General features: G+C 45.0%; 1 protein-coding gene across 2 annotated transcripts in view; it reads right to left on the bottom strand.

Annotated features, from left to right (window-relative positions):
* Nucleotides 1–23,207, bottom strand: part of SCAMP1 (secretory carrier membrane protein 1) — a 67,837-nt gene that overhangs the window by 8,940 nt on the left and 35,690 nt on the right. For both annotated transcript variants that reach the window (XM_060201085.1, XM_060201084.1), the window contains 6 exons: nucleotides 19,638–19,736; nucleotides 17,328–17,436; nucleotides 12,995–13,123; nucleotides 6,555–6,714; nucleotides 4,197–4,298; nucleotides 1,523–1,640 (listed from right to left, as the gene is read on the bottom strand). In XM_060201085.1, coding sequence (XP_060057068.1) covers nucleotides 1,523–1,640; nucleotides 4,197–4,298; nucleotides 6,555–6,714; nucleotides 12,995–13,123; nucleotides 17,328–17,436; nucleotides 19,638–19,736 — 717 coding nt within the window. The remainder of the gene's footprint in view (nucleotides 1–1,522; nucleotides 1,641–4,196; nucleotides 4,299–6,554; nucleotides 6,715–12,994; nucleotides 13,124–17,327; nucleotides 17,437–19,637; nucleotides 19,737–23,207) is intronic.

Below are 23,207 nucleotides of genomic sequence, written 5' to 3'. Positions count from 1 at the left end.
AGGGCACACAGACCCAGCAGGGATGCTTTACTAGCCTCCTGCCGCGCCGGTGGGTGACAGCGCTCTGAAAGCTCCAGTCGGTCTGGAAATCCTGGGCGACCTCCCTCCCCAGCCTCTGGAGGGGCAGCTTTCGGATCAGTAGCTCCGTGACTTCCGACAGCGATGGATGAATTTCTCGCGGCGCCACGGTCCCCGGCCTGCAGCGGTGGGGAGCGCTTTTCCACCCGTGGACGGGCGCAGTCTGCTTGGTTCGGGCCATCTTCTCCTACCTTACGCCGAAGTCCTAGGCCGCTCCTTCGTTCACAGCGCTGCTTCTGCTGCCCCATACAGAGCCACAGTCGACGCGCAAACAGAGGACGACTCTACCATGAGCAGCCCGTCCACTCTGCTGGTGTGGCTATTTCTATACATTCCTGGAACTCACAATACCTGACAGCAAAATTCTCAAGTTACCTGACCACAAAATAGGAAGGTAAGAAATGTTTAACGGGGGATTATCGACTGACCTGCCAACACCCATGTCCAGCGGAGCAGCAATGACAGAAGCCAGAACTCCCACCTGCTGTTCCCCATAAAGAGTTTTGGTCCACGCTCCCAGAGGGATTAAAAACAGGGAAGCTTCCAATGGAGGGGATGGGACGGGGAACTCTGGTGGTGGGAACTGTGCCCCTGTGATCTTTCAATCTTGTTCACCATTACTGAATCACCGATATAAAAAATTTTTAAAGAAATATTTAATGACTTCCTTTTTTAAGTGAGAATTACCAAAAGGTCTTTATCATATTAAAACATGAGTGTTGTGGTCCGGGAGGTGGTGCAGTGGTAAAGCTTTGGACTCTCAAGCATGAGGTCCTGAGTTCAATCCCCGGCAGCACATGTGCCAGAGTGATGTCTGGTTCTTTCTCTCTCCTCCTTTCTTTCTCATAAATAAATAAAATCTTTAAAAAAAAAAAAAGTGCTATCCCCAGGGTTGCTATGACTATGTTTGAAAACATGTAGAGTATCAAGTACGTATCCAAAATATGGTATCACTTTATGACAACACTGACTTCTCTCCTGCCCTATGAAATGAGTCTTTGAGACTATGAAAATAGCAATGGAGAGTCTACAGGAAGATAGGCAAGCTAACCGGGCAGTCACTAAAAAAATAAAAAAAAAAAAAAGCACAGTTCACGTCGAGACCTAGCATCAGTTTCACCTTGCACTCTTAGCACAGAAAATCAGAAATACAATGAAAATACTACACGGGCTTTCCTGCTAGTTATTAGCCAGCTCAGCATATTCAAAAGATAGATCAGCCTTCAGTCAAACAGATTTAAAAATTCTTTTCACGTGACGTCAAAAAATAAGATAATTTCCCAATATTTATTTGCATAAATTTTAATGATAAAAAGGAGTCTTCAGAGTAAGGAGAGAAACAAAATAGCCGACTTAAGGTTCCACTGAAGTCAGAGCAAAATGGGAAAACAAAACCTGAACCTCGGGCTCACTGTAAAGATGGCCGGACACGCGCGTTACTCACCTTTTTGAACATGACTAGTGAGATGACCGCCGACGCCGTGAAGAGTGCTGCTATGATTATCATCATGATGCCAACGGGGATGCTTTTGTTAAGACCAGTAAGAGATGAGATCCAACCACTATGAAGTCACAGAGAAGTATGATCGGGCAAATAAGTTAATACACATTTTTAAAATGCGCATGCCCGGCACTTTTTAACAATCCCATAAAGTAGATGCTGGAACGACTGGCACGCGTGAAACAGATACTTGGTAACGCGCCCAAGTTGCAGGCTGATGAATGACACTGTCTGAATCGAGACCCAGATTTTGAGCTCCACAGCTTTGAGTACGAGCGACCAGATTCACAACACAAATTTAATCCAACGAAGCTAAAAGACACGTCACGAAGAGAATGCAAAGAGGGCAAGAATCTGGAGTGAGGTGCACGTCATGAGGGAAAAGCAAGGTGCGGTCACAACGGGCTACACACTGCAGAATGGCTAACATAAAATCTTAAAGGAATGCAGCACTACCTGGAAGGCAAGGAGGTTAAACCACTCACATTCTTGTTAGAGTTTACTACAACTCTGTCCATTTCTTTAAAGACAAAATGAGGAGGGGGGAGAGAGGAAGGGAGTGAGAGAAGGAGAGAGAGAGGAGGAGGAGAAAGAAAATTAGGGGCCAGGTAGTGGTGCGCTCCACTGAGCACACATGTCACAATGCACAAGAACTGGGTTCAAGTCCCCGGCCCTCACCTGCAAGCAGCAGCGTCACAAGCTACGATGGTGCATGACTGCAGGTATTTCTCGTCCTCTCTCCCCTTTCTACCTCTCCTTTCTCTCTGAATTTCTCTCTGTCCCATCAAAAGAAAGAAGAAAGAAAGGGGAGAAATGGCTGCTTGGAGAGGTAGATTCATCATGCAGGCGTAGCCCCAGTGAAAACCCTGGTGATAAGGAAAAGGGGGAGAAGGAAGGGAGGGAGGGAGGGAGGGAGGGAGACAGACAGGCAGGCGGGCAGGCAGAGAAAGAAAGAGGACATAGACATATACAACTTATCCAATAAAAATATGCTTTAAAAAAGGCCTTATCACACAGAAATGAAAATGTGATGTTCACACAGACTTGCGCACACAGGTTGACCGCAGCTTTGGTTTCAATTGTATTACTGGAGCTCAGTGCCGGCCTCCAAGTCCACTGTCCCCAGTGGCCTTTTCCTTCTCATGTCTCTTTTTTTCTTTCTTTCTTCCTCTCTTTCTCTTTCTTTTTCTTTCTCTCTTTCTCTTTACAAGACAAGGAGAAATTGAGACCAGGGAGGGAAAGATGGGCCTCTGCAGACCTGCTTCACCGCTTGTGAAGCTTCCTCCCGCTCAGTTAGGGTGTTCAAGCAGGCACGCCAGCACCTGGCCCTCTGCAGCCTTCTTTCACAGCCCCAAACGAGAAACAGGTTGAGGGTTCCTTAACTTGTGAGGGTTATTTCAACGTGGGCAGATCCCATGCACTAGGCAGTGAGTGCCGCCAGGGAACAAAAGGCATAAAGCACTGAGGGAGCTGGGTGAGAATCTAAAGAACAAAGAGGAGTGAAAACAGTTAACTGTGTATCCACACTGTGTATCCTATCGCTCCAGCCTTAAACTAGCAGATGACTGGTTGCCAGGGTGTGTGTGGGGGGGGGGGGGGGGTGTCAGAAAGGACTGTGGCTTCACCAGACGCTACTGCAGCGAGAGGCTGGGTGAAGACTATCTTGGACCTCTCTGTAGTATTTCTCCCAACTATGCGAGTCAAACTATCTCAGCAGTCCAGTGTTTGTCAAGCCTTCCGGGTGACGCGGGGTCTTGTCTGAGTGACACGCCACCCTGTTGGTGCTTCGCGGGCAGGCGCTGCCTGTGTTCATCAGCTCTATGTGCTGTCACACTGACGTTTGTGCAGGAGCAGAGTAAGTCACTCACTTTCACAAGAATAAAGAAAACAGCTACTGCTGATGGTGTATTTTTAAACACTTTCAATATTTCCTTTCTCTCAAAAGTGAGACTAAACATTTAAAATTATGAAAGGCCTATTTCCTAAAAAAAAAAAAAAAATCCCTAAATACATAAATAATCAATCTATACACATATCAAGATGTGCAGAGCTACAAGCTGGCTGATAGTCCATCTAGTTCGGTTGGGCCGTACTATAAATCTCACTCAGCATGACCTGCTCATGTTTATATGACGCAGCACAGCACAGCAAGCAGCCCTGCGAATGCCTTTAGCTTCTAAGAATCCAACTGCACATCAGGTACAAGAGAAAGAAGAGAGGGAGAGGTAATTTAGAGATGCAATCTTCATTATTATTATTATTACTGTCACAGGGTTATTTCTGGGGCTTGGTGCCTGCACTACAAATCCAGAGCTCTTGGCAACCAAGATGTGTATCATCTCCTTTCCACTGTTTGATTCAAGGAGTTTTCCGTGGAGAGTATTAAGTGAAAAATAAACTGCTCTTCCCTTCTAATCTGAGTCCAGACAGTCTGCCTGAGGCCCCTTGTACTGAGTAAATACTTCCACAATACTGAGAATGATCCCACTGTCACACACACACACACACACACACACACACACACACACACACACACAGTTAATTACTTTCAAGAAGTCAAAATTACACAAAGATGCTAGAAGAAATGAAAGAAAGCTTAGAATAATCAGCTACTCACCAGTTGCCCCAGTTATGAAATCCTGCAGCCTGGAGCACGTGCACAGCAAATTGACAAATATAAACGAAGAAGAATACAAAGAATCTGAATGAACTGTCACTCCTTTTTCAAAAAACAAACAAGGACAGGGGGTGGGGGGAGACAGAGAAAGGGAAATGTTATTCTTCTCAGTGCCTTTATCCTTTCTATTCACACAAAAAGTAATATTAAACATCAGTAAATTAAAAATAGTTTAAATAAAAAAGCTTTAAATATCAATGGATGTGACTTAAAGTTTGAAATTCAATTATCACCCATATTTATTTAAATATTAAATATTAAATGACAGTATTAACCTCACTTTTTGCTTTTAAATTCCTAAATGTACCACAATCCACCTTGACCAAAAAAAAAGAAAGAAGAAGAAGAAGAAGAAGAGACCAAACTGAAAAATCAACAACTCTTCACAGTGTAAGTGTTAAGTGAAGTCACAGCAAACTGCTACCCCAAACTGGAGAACCCAGCATGTACAGCAAGTCAAGCCTCACCAAACCAAAACCCTGCCAGTGGATGCCTCTGCCGGGCCCAGAGCCCAGGTGAGCAGCCCTAGACGGCAGCTGCTGGAAGCACAGAGCAGATTCTGAGAGCCTGAAGCTCCAGGAGGCCTGACCAGGAGGGCCCCGAGCAGCTCTAAGCCTTCCGCCTGTGCCCAGCCTCCTTCTCACAGTGAGTATCTATGGAAAATCCACTCCTGTTTCTAATAGTGGGGAGGAGGGTGGTTGGAAATACCCCACACTTCTTTCTTAACGAGGTTAGCTCGGAGAAACCAGTCAAGCTGTTGGCGTTTGGTCACGGTCTAGCTAAACTCAGTGAAGAGAAGTACCCAGCTCCACGTGGACACTTCCCAGCTCCATTCTAATCATGCTGTGCGGCCTCCTGGAGGGAAGGAAGAGCCGTGGAGCTCATGGTCCGGAGGCTCACTGAAAGATCAGTCCTGGAAGGTAGGGCACTTTCCCTTCCTCCAGTAGCTCCCAAATATGGGAAAAGTGTATCAATACTGTTAGCTGTAAGCCCCACTGATCTGACCTCTCTTCACATTGAGCACAGGAGCCTGTGTGGTCTCTGAGTCCCTGTCAGTCTGGGACATTCTAGGCTGCTCTCATGTCAGGACCCGTCTTCCTCGAGGGGCAGAGCAGGCTGACCAGCCTCCCTTCAGAGAGAGGGGCGGTTTCTACCACAGTTGTTCCACATTGAGGACAAGGTCCTGGAGAGGCCCTCAAGAGGGTTTATGATGTTGTTCCTGTTGGAGATGACCGGTGATGGTGGAGAGAGGGATCTGTTAGAGGTCCATCGTGTCTGTGTGGGAATCCCAGGATTCCCTGACTAGGGCCCCGGATGATGGAGTGGCCTGGTAATGACCAGAAGGGCCACCATTAAAGTGTGACGGTCTCCTGCTCAGGCACAAATTGAATAAGTCATGGGCCCGTCAGAATTTAGCTAAAATAGACCTACTAGCTTCTCCCAACATGAAGGCCTCAAATCTCAGCTGTCATACTCTTAGGTTCCTGATTATTAAACAATTTGTTCTGCTTTTTACCTTAATGCTTTTCAGCCACCAAGATGCACTATTCCACCAACCTGGCTTCCCTGGGCAGACGCCCTCACCCATGTGTCCTGGAACCTCCCCTCCCCAGAGCCCTGCCCCACTAGGGAAAGACAGACACAGGCTGGGGGTGTGGATCCACCTGCCAGCACCCATGTCCAGTGGAGAAGCAATGACAGAAGCCAGAACTCCCACCTTCTGCTCCCCGTAAAGAATTCTGGTCCATACAGTGAGTAGAACACACCCCTAGGCAATGGCAAGCCTGACCAGTGATTGATATGTATCATGCAAAATATACTCAGACTACACCCTAAATGGTTTTTAAATGTTACTGCCAAAAACTGAATTTACACAGAAAATAAATACACTAGGTGAAAGTGTTTCACATTATTATCACACACATATTTACTCTATACCACTGTTGACCTAAGAATTAGACTGTAGCCATTATTAATAACTTCTTTAAAGGAGAAATGAAAAAAAAATCCCTTAAAAGCAAGCCTATTTACATGAAATAGACGTTACAAATGTTAAGACCTAAGACTTCTCATTTCTCCATTTTCATGTCTGATCTTTTTCTCAAGCAGGCAAAAGGAGGAGCTTTTTATACTACTTAAGAGACCTAGTGAATACACAGGACTACTATATTCTGTTCGGAAAACATCCACACAACTATACAAATTAATGAGGATGTGTCAGTTTCCCATCTGAGGCGTACTATGAATCGTTTACTTCACAGGCTTTAAGGAGAGCATTTTAAAGTACACACGTGTTACCTGAACGCTCCGTACAGTGGTCTGTACCAACAGACAAATGAGCAAGGAGTAAAAAGCACGAACCACAGGATACTCAGTCCAAAATCGACCCCCCTTGTAGGATCAACGCAAAACCAAGCCAGGCAGCCAAAGATATTCAGGAACAGAGTCACAGCATGGACTGTGAAATAAAAAAAAAGAAAAAGAAAAGTGTTTACATTTCACATGTCACACACAAATTTGAGTCATTCAACAAAAATCACAAATGGACAAAGTTTCTAAAAGTGAATGTACTGCATTCCATGTACCCATTACTCATTTTTCAAAACACTGCTGTTTTTTACATATTTGATCTGAAAACAGTATACACGAGGAAAGGAGTCCTACCGAAAGCACACAAACTTCTCACAAACTTCACTGGGCCTCTCCAAAGGAACAGTCACAGGGCTAAAACGACAGCACAGGACACATCTGACATCTCTCTTGATTGATGTAAGGCCCAACAGAAAAGTAGTGCCTGTCAGGAAAAGGACCAGGACTTGAGAGGGAAAAGATCCTACGTGAGGAACCCCTTTCACAGAATGGCTCCAGATTCCTACTGAGAGGGCCAACTGAGAAAAATGGACTGGACAGGGGTCCTATCTTACTGGGCCGAAAATACTACTGCCACAGCAATGCACAGTGACGTCTGATCACCCCAGAGGGTCATTACTTCATCTTCACAGGCAGGACTGGCTTTAAAGTCCCAGGGACAGCAATGTCACCGTGGCAGACGTTAAGCCTGCACAGAAGGGAAACGGTCTGCTATGGGCATATGTCAGGTGGCGGGGGCAGACACTCGGTACTTGGCAAATTCCTCACACGTCGTTGATACTTATCCCCAGAAGATATATTATCATCTGGAACCACAATTAGCCAGTATAGTTAGTCACTTTTTGTTTGTTTTCTTTTTTCTTCTTTTATTTTTTAAAATTTTTCTTTATATATTGGATAGAGACAGTCAGAAATTGAGAGGGAAGGGGGTGACAGAGAGGGAGAGAGACAGAGAGACACTTGCAGTCCCCGCAGCCCCGCTTCACCACTCGCAAGGCTTGTCTCCCCCCGCTGCAGATGGAGGCCAGGGCCAAGAACCCGGGTTCTTGTGTGCTGTAACATGTGCGCTCTACCAGGTACGCCACCACCCGGCCCCTTAGTAACTACTTTTAAGTGATCTTAAAAAAGGTATTCACAGGCTTAATTTGTCATAGGAAATAAAGTGCTCTGAATGGGAAAACAATGTTCAATGTGAATGTGGGAATACAAGAAAAATAAACCAACAAAAATAAATGGAAAACCTAGTCAGTCTAAATAATAATAAATGAATATACATTTTAGAACAAGCTTTTAAATCTCTTTCAATTAAGCATGTAAAAAAATAATGAAATAGAATTTAAAAATATAGTCCAGAATGCCTATTTATAAATTTGATCTTATCTTGCAACTAGAAGAGTTCCAGCGGGAGAGTGGGGACACCTGACTACAGAGACGCAACAGTGAGGGGCCAGAGTTCCAGCGGGAGAGTGGGGACACCCGACAGCAGAGACGCAACAGTGAGGCCGGCCTCTGCATGTTCACCTTGTCAGCAACACAGATGCAAGAGGCCTTGTAGCTTTCAAAGTCCATGTGATTCTATCATAGAAGACAACTCTTACCAATAGTGCCTCCCATTAGGATTTCTAACTCCTATGGAAGCTCTTATCAAGTTACTAAATTTACTAAAAAGAGAACCTTTGCCTCAAAATAAAATTAGTTCTGTTTAGGGTATGAAAATTTTTTTTTTTAATTTGGCAGAAAAAAAAAAATTCTGTTTCATTAAAAGGCATCCTTAACACTGTTTTTTAGTTTTAAATGTTCACAATAGACCAACTCAAATTTCAACCTTTAAGTAAGTCAATTTGTAAAGATTCATTTCCTAATACCACATTAGGGAAGAAAGACAGTATATGGGTACAAGTACTTTAGAATACACACTCACACACTCACACACACACACGCGCACACACACACACACGCACACACACACACACGCACGCGCACGCGCACACACACACACACACCCTCTAAGTATAGATATAAAACATTTCAATTTTATATAGTTTATACATTATTAACCTACCTACTACATAATCAGTCTAAAGAGAAGTAAGATTAAAAAGACATATAGAAAGGCAAAATAATGTCAAATACATGATCCTCTGTTTACTTCTGTCCAATTCAATCTATTTGATGACTTGAGTAAAACACGAAATTTTGATTTGCATGGTTTGCAAGCTGAACACATCTTTTATCATCTTTATTTGATAGAGACAGCCAGAAATTGAGAGGAAGGTGGAGACAGACAGCAAAAGAGACAGACACCGGCAGCCCTGCTTCACCACTTGCAAAGCTTTCCCCCTGCAGGTGGGGACTGGGGGTTTGAACTTGGGTCTTGTGCACTGTGCGGCGCTCAACCAGGGGCACCGACACCTGGCCTCAGGAACTCTTCACTAGATAAAATTTACTCAAGTCTGGTATGGATAGGCACAAATCCTCCTCTGTCACGACAATGCTCTTAGTGAGGTCTGCATGATAACAGACCCCGACAGACAGCTTCATCACAGTGTGTTATCTCCTTGAGGAGATGGACGCCAATGGAGTTGGGCTCTTCTCTCTCTTTTTGTTAACACCAACTGTACATGGGGATTCGGTATTTCCAACAGCCTCAGTTCCTTTATGTAGTCAATTATTGGCTGCAAGGGGTATTTTTTAAAGTGTATCATATTTGGGTTAAAACGGCACTTTGTGGGGAGATCCATATTCTTGACTCTGAAGTCAAGCTAGCCAACCCCAAGCTCACCTGGACAAGTTACTGAAATTCTCAAGCTTCACTACTTATAAACTAGCTGCTTCATAGTGTGGTTAGGATTTAACAACAAAGGGTATATGAAGTGATTAGTTCTGTTCCTGGAACAGTGTAAATCCTCAGTGATTATTGTTGTTAAGTATAAGTATCATTAATCAACTCCAAAATCAGTAACACTGATTATATGAGTTGACACTGAAAATAAAGGCAGCAGGGTAGACAGCAGGGTCTATGGTTCTACGAAGAGACTCTCATGCCTGAGGCTCCAAAGTCCCAGATTCAATCCCCAGTACAGCCAAAAGCCTGAGCTGAACAGTGCTCTGGTGGAGGGAGGGAGGGAGGGAGGGAGGGAGGGAGGGAGGGAGGGAGGGAAATGGATGAATAATTTAAACAGTAGGAAATTCAGAGCCCACACTGAGATGGCACTGGAATCTTGCTTGGGCCTAGGGAATACTTTCTCACATCAAAGCCGTAACTGAAATCTTGACATCTCTTTGAATACAGTCAACAAAAATGGCAACTAAAGTTAAGAAAAGTTATAGATACTATATTGTATCTAAGAGCATCATCTATTTCTAAGAAAAAACAGATCCATTTAAAAATAATGATAAAAATCACTCAGCTAGTCATTTTCAGGGGCTGGGCAGTACACACCTACTGAATGCACAAGTTGCCATGAGCAAGGATCTAGGTTCAAGATCCCAGCCCCCAACTGCAGAGGGCAAGCTTCATGAATGTCACAGATACCTCTCCCTCTTCTGTCTCCCCTTTCCATCTTAATTTCTCTCGGTCCTCCAAATAAAATGTTAGTGAATCACAATTTTATAAAAATCTAACAAAAAGTGTTTGATTCACTCAGTTTATAGCTACTGTACTCTTTTATTATATTTTTATAGAATCATCTTTCAAATCTGATTTATCCCATCAAATTTTTATCTACTTAACTGATTTACTAGTCTTGTCTTTCACCATGACAAACAGCATATACATAAAATATTAGACTAATAGTTTTTGTGAATAATAATTATACATATTTTTAAACAATGCACTGATTAAATTAATTATATGAGCTGGATAATACATACATATATAGTCACATGTTGGTAACACTTGCATATATAGAATCAAAAGCTTTAATATTAAAAACACACAATATTGCTGATGCCAAGGCTTGAGCGAGATACTAGACTAACAAAAAAAAATCTCAAAAAGAAATGAAAAATTAAGAGTTAAAAATGTACTATCCATAAAGGATCATTTTACATAGTCTAAAGCCACTTCCCATGTGTGAAGAATGGCCCTCAAACATTTTGATTAAAATCATCATATGCATTTATGAGAAGGGAAGGAAGGAAGGAAGGAAGGAAGGAAGGAAGGAAGGAAGGAAGGAAGGAAGGAGAAAAAGCAATTCATCAATTAACCAGTAATTGGCAGGTGAAAAGTTGTGATGGTCGCCTCTCCCACAGACATAGTGCTAAATGGGGCTGAACTCAAAACAAAGAAAGGGAAAGATAAAGGCTAAAACTAAATAGATGTGCTGTAATAAGATACTGGTATGGGGAGTTGAGTGGTAGCGCAGCGGGTTAAGTGCATGTGGCGCAAAGCGCAAGGACCGGCATAAGGATCCTGGTTTGAGCCCCCGGCTCCCCACCTGCAGGGGAGTCGCTTCACAGGCGGTGAAGCAGGTCTGCAGGTGTCTGTCTTTCTCTCTCCCCCTCTGTCTTCCCCTCCTCTCTCCATTTCTCTCTGTCCTATCCAACAACGACATCAATCATAACTACAACAATAAAACAAGGGCAACGAAAGGGAATAAATAATAAATAAATATTTTTTAAAAAGATACTGGTATGTTCCAGTGCAGCAGATCTAAGGAGTCTATGGGAAGGGAGAGAGTGAGGACTGAGAAGAAGGGTAGGGCCCAGTATCCTATGGTGGAAGAAGGGGACAAAAGGTCCAAGGGTTCAGTGTTGAGCGCCACCACGCGCCAGGGTTGCAGGCCACTCTGCTCTTTTTTTTGCCCTCTGTCATTACAATAACCAATTTTTGTTTTACAATGACTATTTTTTAAAGCGTCCATAAAGGAGATTTATTCAAAAGAATAAAAATAATCAACTTGGGAATCGGGTGGTAGCGCAGTGGGTTAAGCACATGTGGCGTGAAGCGCAAAGACGGGCGGTGAAGCAGGTCTGCAGGTGTCTGTCTTTCTCTCCCGCCTCTGTCTTCCCCTCCTCTCTCCATTTCTTTCTGTCCTAGCCAACAACAACAACAGCAATAACAACAATAATAACTACAACAATAAAAAACAAGGGCAACAAAAGGGAATAAGTAAAATAAATAAATATTAAAAAATCATAAAAAATAACCAACTTATCGGATTTAAGAGGAATGAAAGTGTACATATGCAAAAGTCTGCTGTGTACTGTGCTACTTTAAGTCATATCACTTAGAAAATTTCCCTTTGTTTGTTACTTAAGTTGCCACCAGGACTTTTGTGAGGCTTCATATCTGCCTATTCCGTAACTCCTGGCTTTTTCTCTCTCCCTCCCTTTCTCCCTCCCCCTTCCAGGTAGAGGGATGTGGAGAGGAGAGAAAACACAGAACTGCTTCTCTATTTGTGAAGGTTCACCTCTGCACGCATGACGCTCACAGACGGTGACAGGTGGGCGAGGGCTCAGACTTGGTTCCCTTGAACACAGGAGAGTAGTACTGCACTCTCCTGAGTAAGTTCTCACCAGGATACCAAAATAAGATTTTTTTCAAGTCATAGTATTTTAATAGAAAATTGTCACAATCTTCATTTCTGTAAAAATATTCTTTTCAAAGCAAAATATTGCCCAGAAAGGTTTTTGTTAAGGGGAAAGAATGGTTGCTATATGATAAGTATAGGATGGAGGAGTGCTGGTTATTACGCCAGGCCCCTGCATTGCTGGAGGCTGTGGTCTATCTACATAACCATTGTTTTGTCTGAGACCCGCCCTGCCTGCAGGGCACTGGTTTAATCCTCACGGGTTAGAGGGAAGCTTTCCTTCTCTCCACCCACTCGCCTACGTGTGTCCTTTTCCGACCTACCACTTCTGCCTGGGAAGATATAGATGCAGATGAATAAAGGCAGCATGGCATTGCGTTCCTGCTCAGCCCCGAGAGTTCCTGGTTCCTCTCCCGCGTCGCTGAGTAAGCAGCAGCCTAGGTTGGCTCCGGCTGAGTTCTCTCCAACCCGGAGAGCACGTGCCCGGCAAGAAACACCCTCAGGCTAGCCCGGCAGAGAAGTCTTTCCCTCAGAAAAATATGAGTTCTAAGTCTACAAGTTGCCTGCATCTAATAACACTGTCACGTACAGAGCACTTTCTTAAAATATCACTGAACATAACGGTGATGCAAACACTCTCATGCCAGAGGCTCTGAAGTCCCAGGTTCAATCCCCCACACTACCATGAACCAGAGCTGAGCAGGTCTCTGGTTAAAAAAAAAAAAAGACATTGAAAATTAAAAGACTGTAAGAAAGACCAACTTATCAATTTATTATCCTTAGTATATATGTTTTTAAAATGATGTTAAAATATTGAATTTATTCTATACTTACACATCCATAAGTAATACATAATCTTCACTGTCTTTTGGAATTCTACAGGAATGTCTACAGAAAAGTCCTGGTAGAAGCAAGGTCTCACAGGAAAATTTTCCGGTAGAGGAGGCCAATTATTTTTCCTTCCTGCAAATCAAAAAAAAAAAAAAAAAAAGTATTTTTAAGACAAATATGTGCTGCTTTTGTTTCACAATAAAGAATGTTATGTATTCTTGTAATATGTATTTTATAAATATAACACTATTATCTCTACATTCTTGATATGAAAGTCTTTATTTTTAAAAAATTTTTCCCAAGATCACTTTAGAAAGCATCAAATAAATGATAAAATAATTTTCCAGTTTCTTTTTTTTTAATTTATTTATTTTCCCTTTTTTGCCCTTGTTTTTTTATTGTTGTAGTTCTTATTGATGTCATTGTTGTTGGATAGGACAGAGAGAAATGGAGAGAGGAGGGGAAGACAGAGAGGGGGAGAGAAAGACAGACACCTGCAGACCTGCTTCACCGCCTGTGAAGACTCCCCTGCAGGTGGGGAGCCGGGGGCTCGAACTGGGATCCTTAACGGCAGTCCGTGTACTTTGCGCCACATGTGCTTAACCCGCTGTGCTACCGCCCGACTCCCTCGTTTCAAACGTATATCTTTGGCAGGAACCACTTATGTACTTATTGAAACAAAGATTTTGTGGTCCAGGAGGTGGTGCAGTGGATAAGACACTGGACCCTTTAAGTGTGAGGTCCTAAGTTCAATTCCTGGCAGCACGTGTACCAGAGTGATGCCTGGTTCATTCTCTCTCCTCTTTCTCATGAATAAATAAAAAAGAAAAAGAAAAGAAAAAGAAACAAAGATATTTACTGTGGCTTTGTCCTAGGAATGGACTGATTTCAAAGTCCCACAAATACTGGTTTCTTGTGGAGGCCATGCTGTTTCTAAATATCTCTGAGTCCTTCTCCAGTGCCTTAAATCTTTCATATAATTTCTAACCCATGTGGAAAAGGAAAGACAAGATTATGAAGCTCTGAAGTTTTCTGCTGTTAATTCCATGAAGAAACACAGGGTTAAACAGCCCAAACGTGTTAAATCTGAAGATTTCAAGTATGGAAAAAATAATATCCAAAAGACATACACAAAAGGAAAATCAGGATATGATGAGGTGGAGAGGACCATCAAGAGAAAGAAACTCCAGTGCTTTCAGAAACCTGAAGGAAACCTGAAGTCAAGCTGTGAAGAGCGAATATGTAAGAAGTTGAACTGAAAATAAGACTTTGGAAATGCTGGGTAATCAACGACAAAGGTCAGAGCCAGAAGTCAAGCACTAGAAATAGAGAGCCAAGGGCCTAGGTGAGCTAGGGAGTATGCCTTACCATGCACAGGGCACTGGGTTCAAGCCCTAGCACCACACGGGAGCACCACACTGATACAGAGGGGACTCCATGGATGATGGGCAGGGCTGCGGTGTCTCTCTCCTCACTCACCTCTCTCCCTCCCTCTCTCTAAAACAGATGAAGAAAACTGACCCGGGGCCCACTGAGTGGTCTAGGCGTCGCATTAAAACAAGAGAGAGGGAGAAAGTAAGTAATAACACCACCACCACCACCACCTCAGGACCACTTTCTTGTTTTGGATATTATAACCCACAACCGAAAACACAGATTTTATCCCAGAGAACTGGCTCTGCAGGGGGAGTACAGGGCTGCAGTCAGGATGGAAGTGTTGGGTTCAGCCCCTGGTGTCCCGTACAGTGGGGCTGGGTAGTGTCTGTCTCGTGAACTCAACCTTTTTTTTTTTTTTTAATCTGATTTTACTGTGGCTAAGAAAACAGCTCAGCTGGCAGGGTACAGGCCTTCCTTGTCTGAGGCTCCCACTGCAAAGATAGTGGAGTGGCAGCCTGGCCTCCCCCGCCCTCTCTCTCTCTCTCGGGGTGCTCTGTCTCATATGAAAGAAACATCTTTTTTAAAATAGAATTTACATATTTTTATAGTCCAAGAAAATTAGCTTTTCATAGTGAGGAAAGCATAGCCTGAGCCTGAGTCTCCACTGCTTATCATTCCTCTTTTTCAGTATTACCAGCTTACTGGACAAACCAGGAAGTGTTTTCACATAGAAAAATACATCCAGACTTTTTCAAAAAGCCTTACACATTTCTCACAAGTTTCATACTATCTATGAAGCATCAGAGAGAGGAAGTAAAGACAAAAGCTGTAGTGAACGCATAAACAGCTAGACCTTCACGGGTGAGGGAGCCTCAGGCGACTTGCAGCCACATCATCTGAACAGACGGGAGACAGCAGTGCCATTCTCTCAATGCCCCACGCCTCATCACTGCCTTTGCAAGAAATATCTGTGACAGGAATAACTCCTAGTCATCAGTGCTAACGGAAATAGGACAGACTTTAGTCGAAAGTTTTTTGAAGACATTTATCTTGATTAAAACCTTTCTTTCTTTTATAGATGCTGCTGGCAAGAAAAATAGCTGAGGATAAATGTGTCCTTAAGAAGGCACACCTGGTTGAGCGACATGTTACAGTGCGAAAGGACCCAGGTTCAAGCCCCTGGCCCCCACCTGCAGGGGGAAAGCTTTGTGAGTGGTGAAGCAGGGCTTCAGGTGTCTATCTACTCCTTCCCTCTAGATTTCTGGCTGTTTCTTCTAATAAAGATAATTTTGAAAAAAAAAAATCCATTTAAAAAAAAAAAAAAAGAAGCCCCTAGACTTCCCCACTCGCCAAAGAGATAGTTGTTTGTTGTGGTCATCCCAGCATTACAGTCCAAACCTACTAGACGTGACTTCTCTGGTTCTTGTCTCTTCTTATCTAGAGACTGCCAGTCTCCCCCTCAGTCAGTCACTGAGAGTGACCTTGGGTAGACAGAGCCTGAACCGGCTGCACGGCAAACAGTCAGTTCAGCACTGTGGCATAAACACAGCGTCCTGGACTCTACAGGCATGTGTTTTAACTGGACTTGAAAAAGATCTATCGGTGAGGAAAGGAACAGGTCATTTGAAACTAGCGTTGATGAACCAGAAGTTAAGGACCGAATGCAGAGCTAGGAGAGAGTGTACCCGACAGAGACGCGGCCTTGGCACTGGGTGGTTAGGTGGTGCACCAGATGGCATGGCTCAGTGGGTCTGGGACACTGGTCCGCTCGTTCACGGGCGGGTCCCCAAGTTCTCCACTCCTAGCCACCACGCCAAATAACACAGGAAAATGCACGCCGTGTCTTGTCAGCTCCCTGAATGGGTCACACTGCCCCCTGTCCGGCTTATGCTCAGGCTCCGTTAGCAGTTACTCGTGTCAGCTGGGAGAGAGTCTGCCTACAGTCCAGATGCTTTACCACTTCGGGAACCCAAGTCCAAGCCCTCAGCCACTGGTGGGAGCGCCATACTACGGGAGTTTTCACAGCTGGAGGGACAGAGCTGGGCTAACTCTCCTTCTCCTGGCCTCTCACCCTCTGTATCTATAAAAAAAAAAAAAAAAAAAAAAAAAAGGAAAGAAGCTGGTGCACTGCACTAAAGTCAGAGACTCTGGGGGAGGGTTCAGGTCCAGGAACAGGATGGCGGAGGAGGACCTGGTGGGGGTGTACTGCTAGGTGGAAATGGTACGCATGTACAGGCTATTATATTTACTGTCGACTATAAACCATTAATCCCCCAATAAAGAAATTTTTAAAAGTCAAAGACTCTGTGGTGGGAGAGGGTTCAGGTTCTGGAACACGATGGCAGAGGAGGACCTGGTGGGATTGTATTGTTAGGTGGAAATGGTATGTATGTTCAAGCTATTGTATTTTACTGTCGGCTATAAACCATTAATCCCCCAATAAATAAATTTTAAAAAATAGATAAAAAGGGAAGAAGCAAGGGAAGGAGGGGGGAGTGAGGGAATGACAGAAGCAAAAGAGAGAAAGAATAAAAAGAAAGGGGAAATTTCTAGGGACGGTGGAATCATGCAGGCACAAAGTGCCAGCAAAAAAAAAAAAAAAAAAGGAAATAAAGTCAAATGTAGAGCACACACCCATGAAGCTAAGAAACTTCAAAAGCCCCAGAGATGGTTCGAGTACAGATTCACAAAGTGTAGCCTTAAGTAAATCAGCTTTATAGTATTTTACGCACTTTCTGCGTCCGTCATGAGGCTAACACTGTGTCAAGCTGCCAAAGGAGTCTGCAAATCAGCCAAGACTCAATGAGTTATCAGGTAGGAAACTTAGTGTCTCTCATCTCCCGCTAGACAAGGCAAACAGGGCATCATGTTTTCCACAAACCACATGACCCGGAGCTGGCGATGACATGAGTTAGAGTACTGGAAAATCATTCGGAATTAAAACTGCCTTGAATACTACCGTGTTGACTGAGGTTTTGCATTTCTCGCTCTCGACGATCTAGTTCTGCCGCTTTTCTTTCTAGTTCCTCCTGACGCTTAAGAAGTTCAGCTTGGGCCAAGGCATGTTCCTGAACAAAAAAAAAAAGAAGTGGTCAGTATAAAGGGCTTTCACACTCATGCACTCCCTCTGGCTTCTCTATGATGCGAGAAGCCTAATTCACACGTTCTTCCAAAAGACAGGAACTGACTAAAGACTCCAGTTTCAGAAGACATGGAGACATCTGGCTCATTTGGGTGCCTAGGCTACGGAAACACTCAGTAAGGATGCTGAGTATCTTAGGACAGGAAAAAGTCCACTCAGAATCCTAAGGTTCATTAGTGGCCTAATGAAATTAAGGTGACTTCTGGGAGAGAAAGCCAGGCACATGGCTTCAGCAGAGGAGGACAAAGGACGAGAGGGCGACTGATCGACCCGAGAACTGTGTGGGATGCAACGTAAGGCTCCTAATAAAAGCATGTGACAAGTATGATGGGGCTAAGAAAATCTGGCTTGAGGACAGGAAGACAGCATAATAGCTAAGAAAGACTTGCCTAAAGCATATTTATTTGTTTATCTAGTTATTTAGTCTCTAGGGCTTGGTGCCTGCACTACAAATCCATTGCTCTTGACGGCATCTTTTCTGTTTTGTTGCCATCTTTGTTGTTGGATAGGACAGAGAGAAATGGAGAGAGGAGGGGAAGACAGAGAGGGGGAGAGAAAGACAGACACCTGCAGACCTGCTTCACCGCCTGTGAAGCGACTCCCCTGCAGGTGGGGAGCCGGGGGCTTGAACCGGGATCCTTATGCCGGTCCTTGCACTTCGCGCCACCTGCGCTTAACCTGTTCCACAACTGCCCGGCCCCCCAAAAAGTATTTTTAAAAAAGAAAACCTGAGGCAGTGGCACACATCACCATGTGCAAGGGCCCAGCTAGGCCCAAACCACCTGCAGTTGGGGGGTGGGCGCCTCAGCAAACAGTGAAACAATGCTGCAGGTCTCTCTCCCTCTCTCTCTGCCCACCCCCATATCACCCAGGGGTGTCTTATCTTTTTACCTGTGTCCCCCAATTTCTATCTGTCCTATAATAAAAAGAACAAAAAGGCCTGGTTTCAAGCTCCCTGTGGCCTCCTGTGACGCTAGGCAGGGTACTCCTCTCCTCCTGTGGTCTGACCCCCTTCTATTCCCTGCACGTCCCTTCCTCAGCCACTGTAATTCATAATCTGGATCTTCTCTCACTGCGCTACACTGGTATTGCTCGCGAAAGAGTGACATCAGGAGCCACCTCGACAGCTCCCCTAAGAGGCACCTGCCTTGCCATGCACACACTCCAGGCCTGAGCCCTCAGTATACCACATGGGGGTATTCAGAGAAACTGATGTTGCGGTGTCTCTGTCTGTCTGTCTGTCTGTCTAGTGCTCTCTCTCTCTCTCTCAGAAAGTTAGGTCAAAGTGGTGAAGCTTCGGAAACAATAAAAATAATTTTTTTTTAATGAGACCAAAGACAATACAAACTTCCTTAGGCTATCGTGTTCCAGGATGCCAAGTGACTTCACTGCCTCCAAGAGGCCGACCCAGGGGCAGAGTGCGCAGCTGGCGTGTGCGGCCGAGGTGTCAGCCTTAGCAGCGCGTGCCGTCTCTCCCCACGTGAACGGCAGTGCAGGCCTGCGAGGGACGAGACCTCGCGTGCGTGAAGCGCTGCCTCTGGCTCCACAGAGATATGGTGACAACATGAAAATGGAGTCCGGCAAATGGTGTGACTTGAAAGAGTCGAGAACTGTAGTGCGGCCAGCTCTAACCCAGAATTCAGGGTCAAAAATAGGAGGCAGGCAGTGGCACCCCTTGTTGAGTGTGCATATATCAATACGCAAGGACCTAGGTTCGAGCCCTGGTCCCCGTCAGCAGGGGAAAGCTTCTCAAGTGGTGAAGTATCTCTCTGTCCCTTTCCAGTTCTTCCTCACCACTCAATCTTTCTGTTTCTATGCAAAAAAAAAAAAAAAAAAAAAAAAAAATTTTAAGTAGAAATTAAATAATAAGGAAGGTGACTGTATAGAAACTGTTCACCCTGGTTGGGAGAGATCGCTTCTGCAAAAAAGACTCCCATGCTTGAGTCTCCAAAGCCTGAGGCTCAATCCCCCACACCACCAGAAGCCAGAGTTGAGCAGCGCCCCGGTAAAAATAAATAAAATAAGATAAGATAAAATAAAATAAAAATAAAGTTGTTTTGCCCTAAAATGAAACATTGCTGATACTGTAACTTTCTGTTTGAATTTCCACGTGTGGCCTGGACAAACCTTAGCAATCTGTGTGTAAGCGGGGTGTTCCTCTGTCGGTTTCATGATTGCCGGCTGTGTGCTGGGTACATTGGGCATTTTCACGTTGCCTGGTGGAGGCTAGAAAAATTAAGAAAAGGACAGAATATATTAACAAAGAGGTTTTAATTTCCTTCACACACACCCACAAAGAGCCAGATTTCTCTTTCTTCTCCCAGCCACGCGGGAGGCACAGAACTGTCAAGGCTATCTTCTCTCACTCACACCTCCATGTCTCAGGTCCTCAGTCCAGATGTCACGTCACAGCATTTCCACAGTGCTATGGTTAAGTAAATAAATGATTAATAGTAATTTTTAATTCAATGTTTAAAAAAAAAGAAACTAAAAGCAGAGTAACAGCAGTGGGTTGGCAGAGCGGCTCATTCAAGTAAGGCATTGTTTTGGTGTGTGACAACCCAGGTTCAAGCCCTCCTCCCACCACACTGGACAGCTTCAGGGCTACAGTCTCTCTCTCTCTCTCTCTCTCTCTCTCTCCCTCCCTCTCTCTCTCTCCCTCCCTCCCTCTCCCTCTCTCTCTCTCTGTCTTTTTGTATCTGTTTATACATCTGAAAAGGTCATCTCAGAGTGGTGAAGTCTCAGTGTGAAAGTGAGAGAGAGAGAACAGATTTCACAGACTGTAGATAACTCTGGTCATCGTAGAAATATGGAAGAGATGGAGGTGAGAAACCATCACGGGAAAATAATCTGTCACCCAAGTCAAGATCATGAAGCAAAATCTAAACAGACCATACATGTAACAAGTAGTTAATAGACTCTATTCGAATCGGCAAGAGCTAGATGAGCATGTTACTGGAGGAAAACTACATTTGAAATGGCCAACAGGCAGCAGCACACACACAGACGCGGGAGCAGAGGAGGGTGCTCTGCCGTCCACGCACTGGGTGACACGCCCGAGGTCCAGAGAGGACAGGAGGTCTGATCCCAGCTCGACCTGATGCCAGAGTCCAGCAGTGCTCTGGGCAGTCTCCCCCCCCCCCGCTTCACTATAAATCTTTAAAAAAGGAAAGAAAGAAACGCAAGAGGAATGAGCATTTAAAATGTTAATCTCGTTATTAATCAAAAATGCAAATTTTGTCTATTTTTGAATAATTACTACCGCAAGATTAAACAGCGCGTTTTGGGAAAGGTCAAAAAATAATTATTCTCAGACACTGAGAGTGGGAGTATAAACCACTTCAGATAATGATCTTAGCACGATCTGGCATGAGATTTATACTATAATTATACTCCGTGAGCCAAAAATAAGCTCATCTGCTGAACTCCGACGGTGGGGAACTCGATTAGGAGCAACAGGTGAAAATGCATCATTGAAGAATCAACACGCCTGCAACTTTCTGCTCCTCCTCTGCTGCCATACACTGAGACGGGCTCGAACGGGCTATGAAAGCCCAAGCAAACTGGCCTAGATCTCAGTGACTCAGGCGAGGACACTCACTGGGAACACTCACACGGTCACATTCTTCCAAGACAGCCTTCCAGGTACCAGCAGGGCTCCCGGGCTGCTGGCTAGACAGGACTGCTCAGTGGTCAGTGGTCAGGGGAGGCCCCACAGGGGAGGCTCCCTGGCCCTCGTTACCATCCTAAAAATCCGCACCCAGAGAGAGAGGAGGAAAAAGAGAGGGACACAAGCAGGAAGTTCTGGTGTCATCAGTGGCACGGAGGGGGAGAGAGGATGGGATCAGAAGAAAAAGGCGGCAACTATGTATAAATGTGGACGGACAGTTGTAGGGGTGGATGAGGGGTGGCCCAGGTCCCCAGCCTTAGGGAAACTGCGGTGCTGGCAGTGGGGAGAGTGAAGATTCGGACTCTGGGGGGCGGGAGTGGTATGGAGTCAAGCCCCTGTCGACATGTAATTCTGTGATCTAGAAAGAAATGTGACTTTAGAAACAGCCCCGCCCACGTGCTTCTCTGCCCTTTGCCACACGTGACCCATGGTTGCTGTGGGCTCCTCTACTGAGCCGCCTGCTCTCCTTCCCCTCAGAAACATGCACAGTTTTCTCTGACAGCACCTCAGTGCCCATGCCGTCACATCAGCCCCACTCTGACAGAAACACGCAGTTTTCTCTGACAGCACCTCAGTGCCCATCCCGTCACGTCAGCCCCACTCTGACAGAAACACGCACAGTTTTCTCTGACAGCACCTCAGTGCCCATCCCCTGTCACGTCAGCCCCACTCTGATTGGTGTGAGGCAGACCCTTCCTCCCTCGTTTTTGAAGTCTGCTCCAAGTCTGGACTGTGTGGGCATGTCTTCCAATGTATGAGCTACCTCTTAGCCATGAAAGTCTTTCTTTTCTACCCAGCTGACCCTGTAATCATGACACAATCCCACTACCCCAGGAGACCTCCCCCCCACGCCCCTGCCTCACCTAGTGAGAGACAGAGAGGGGAAAGGAGAGAGAGAAACAGAAGGAGAGACGTGACAGCACTACTCCACCGCCTGTGAAGCTTCCTCTCTGCACGATGCTCCCATGCAAAGGTGGTGGCTGGGGGCTGGGAGCCAGGTCCACGCTCACCGTCAAGCGTGCCCTCAACTGGCCCTGGCCCTGCCCCGTGACACATAATGCCCACCCCCAGAGCTCCATATCCCACCCTCTCCCCTGACAGCTTTCCTATTCTTTATCCCTCTGGGAGCATGGACCCAGGGTCATTATGGGGAGCAGAAGGTGGAAGGTCTGGCTTCTGTAATTGCTTCTCCGCTGGACATGGATGTTGGCAGGCTGATCCATACTCCCAGCCTGTCTCTCTTTTTCCCTGGTGGGGCGGGGATCTGGGGAGGCAGGGCTCCAAGACAATTTAAGTGGGTTAACAAAACAAACAAACAAACAAACAAAAACCACCTCAGGGCTGAGAAAGGACTTGCATTTTACTAAGCTCGAAATCTGAGGTTCCCCTCTAAGGCAACAAAGTTTACCGCTTCTCTACACCACTGCTGTACTCTTTCACTTAATGGAGAGACAGCCAAGAGACCTGAAATGTTTTGCAGCTTTCTCTGCCACTAGCAGTCTCTGAGTGGGAACTAACAGACTACCTTTTTATCACGTGTGGCAAAAATCGTGTTTATGTCAGAATCAGCACAAGTAATGACAAGAAAATAAATAACCACTTTAAAATGTTGCTTTTAAAGACGAGCTGGGGGAAATCGGGTAAGAAAGAAGGGGTGCACAGTGACAGGTGTCCTCAAGCAGAGAGGGGCACACGGTTTTGGTGGTTGGCTCTACCCTCTTGTTCCCTTCACAATGTCCTGTGATTTTCAGTGTGAAGATCCTTTGTCAGGATCACTCCCGCCAGCTTATCTTTTGGGTTTCAACTGCACGTGGGACAGCTCCCTGCATCCCCTTTCCTCCATGTGAATGGAAATGGCCCAGGTGAATGTGTATTGATTTTGTCGCTTTCTGCTTTACTGCAATTATCGATGCGTTTCCGGTGGTTTGCTTGTTGGTTTTGCGGAATCTTTGGGGTTCTCTCGGTGTCTGTCTCATCATCCACTGCAAACAGTTTAATTTCTTCCTTTCCCAGATGAACATGAAAAT

Source organism: Erinaceus europaeus, chromosome 11 (genome assembly GCF_950295315.1).
Source record: "Erinaceus europaeus chromosome 11, mEriEur2.1, whole genome shotgun sequence".
NCBI lineage: Eukaryota > Metazoa > Chordata > Mammalia > Eulipotyphla > Erinaceidae > Erinaceus > Erinaceus europaeus.
This window is presented reverse-complemented; position numbering and strand designations above follow the sequence as displayed.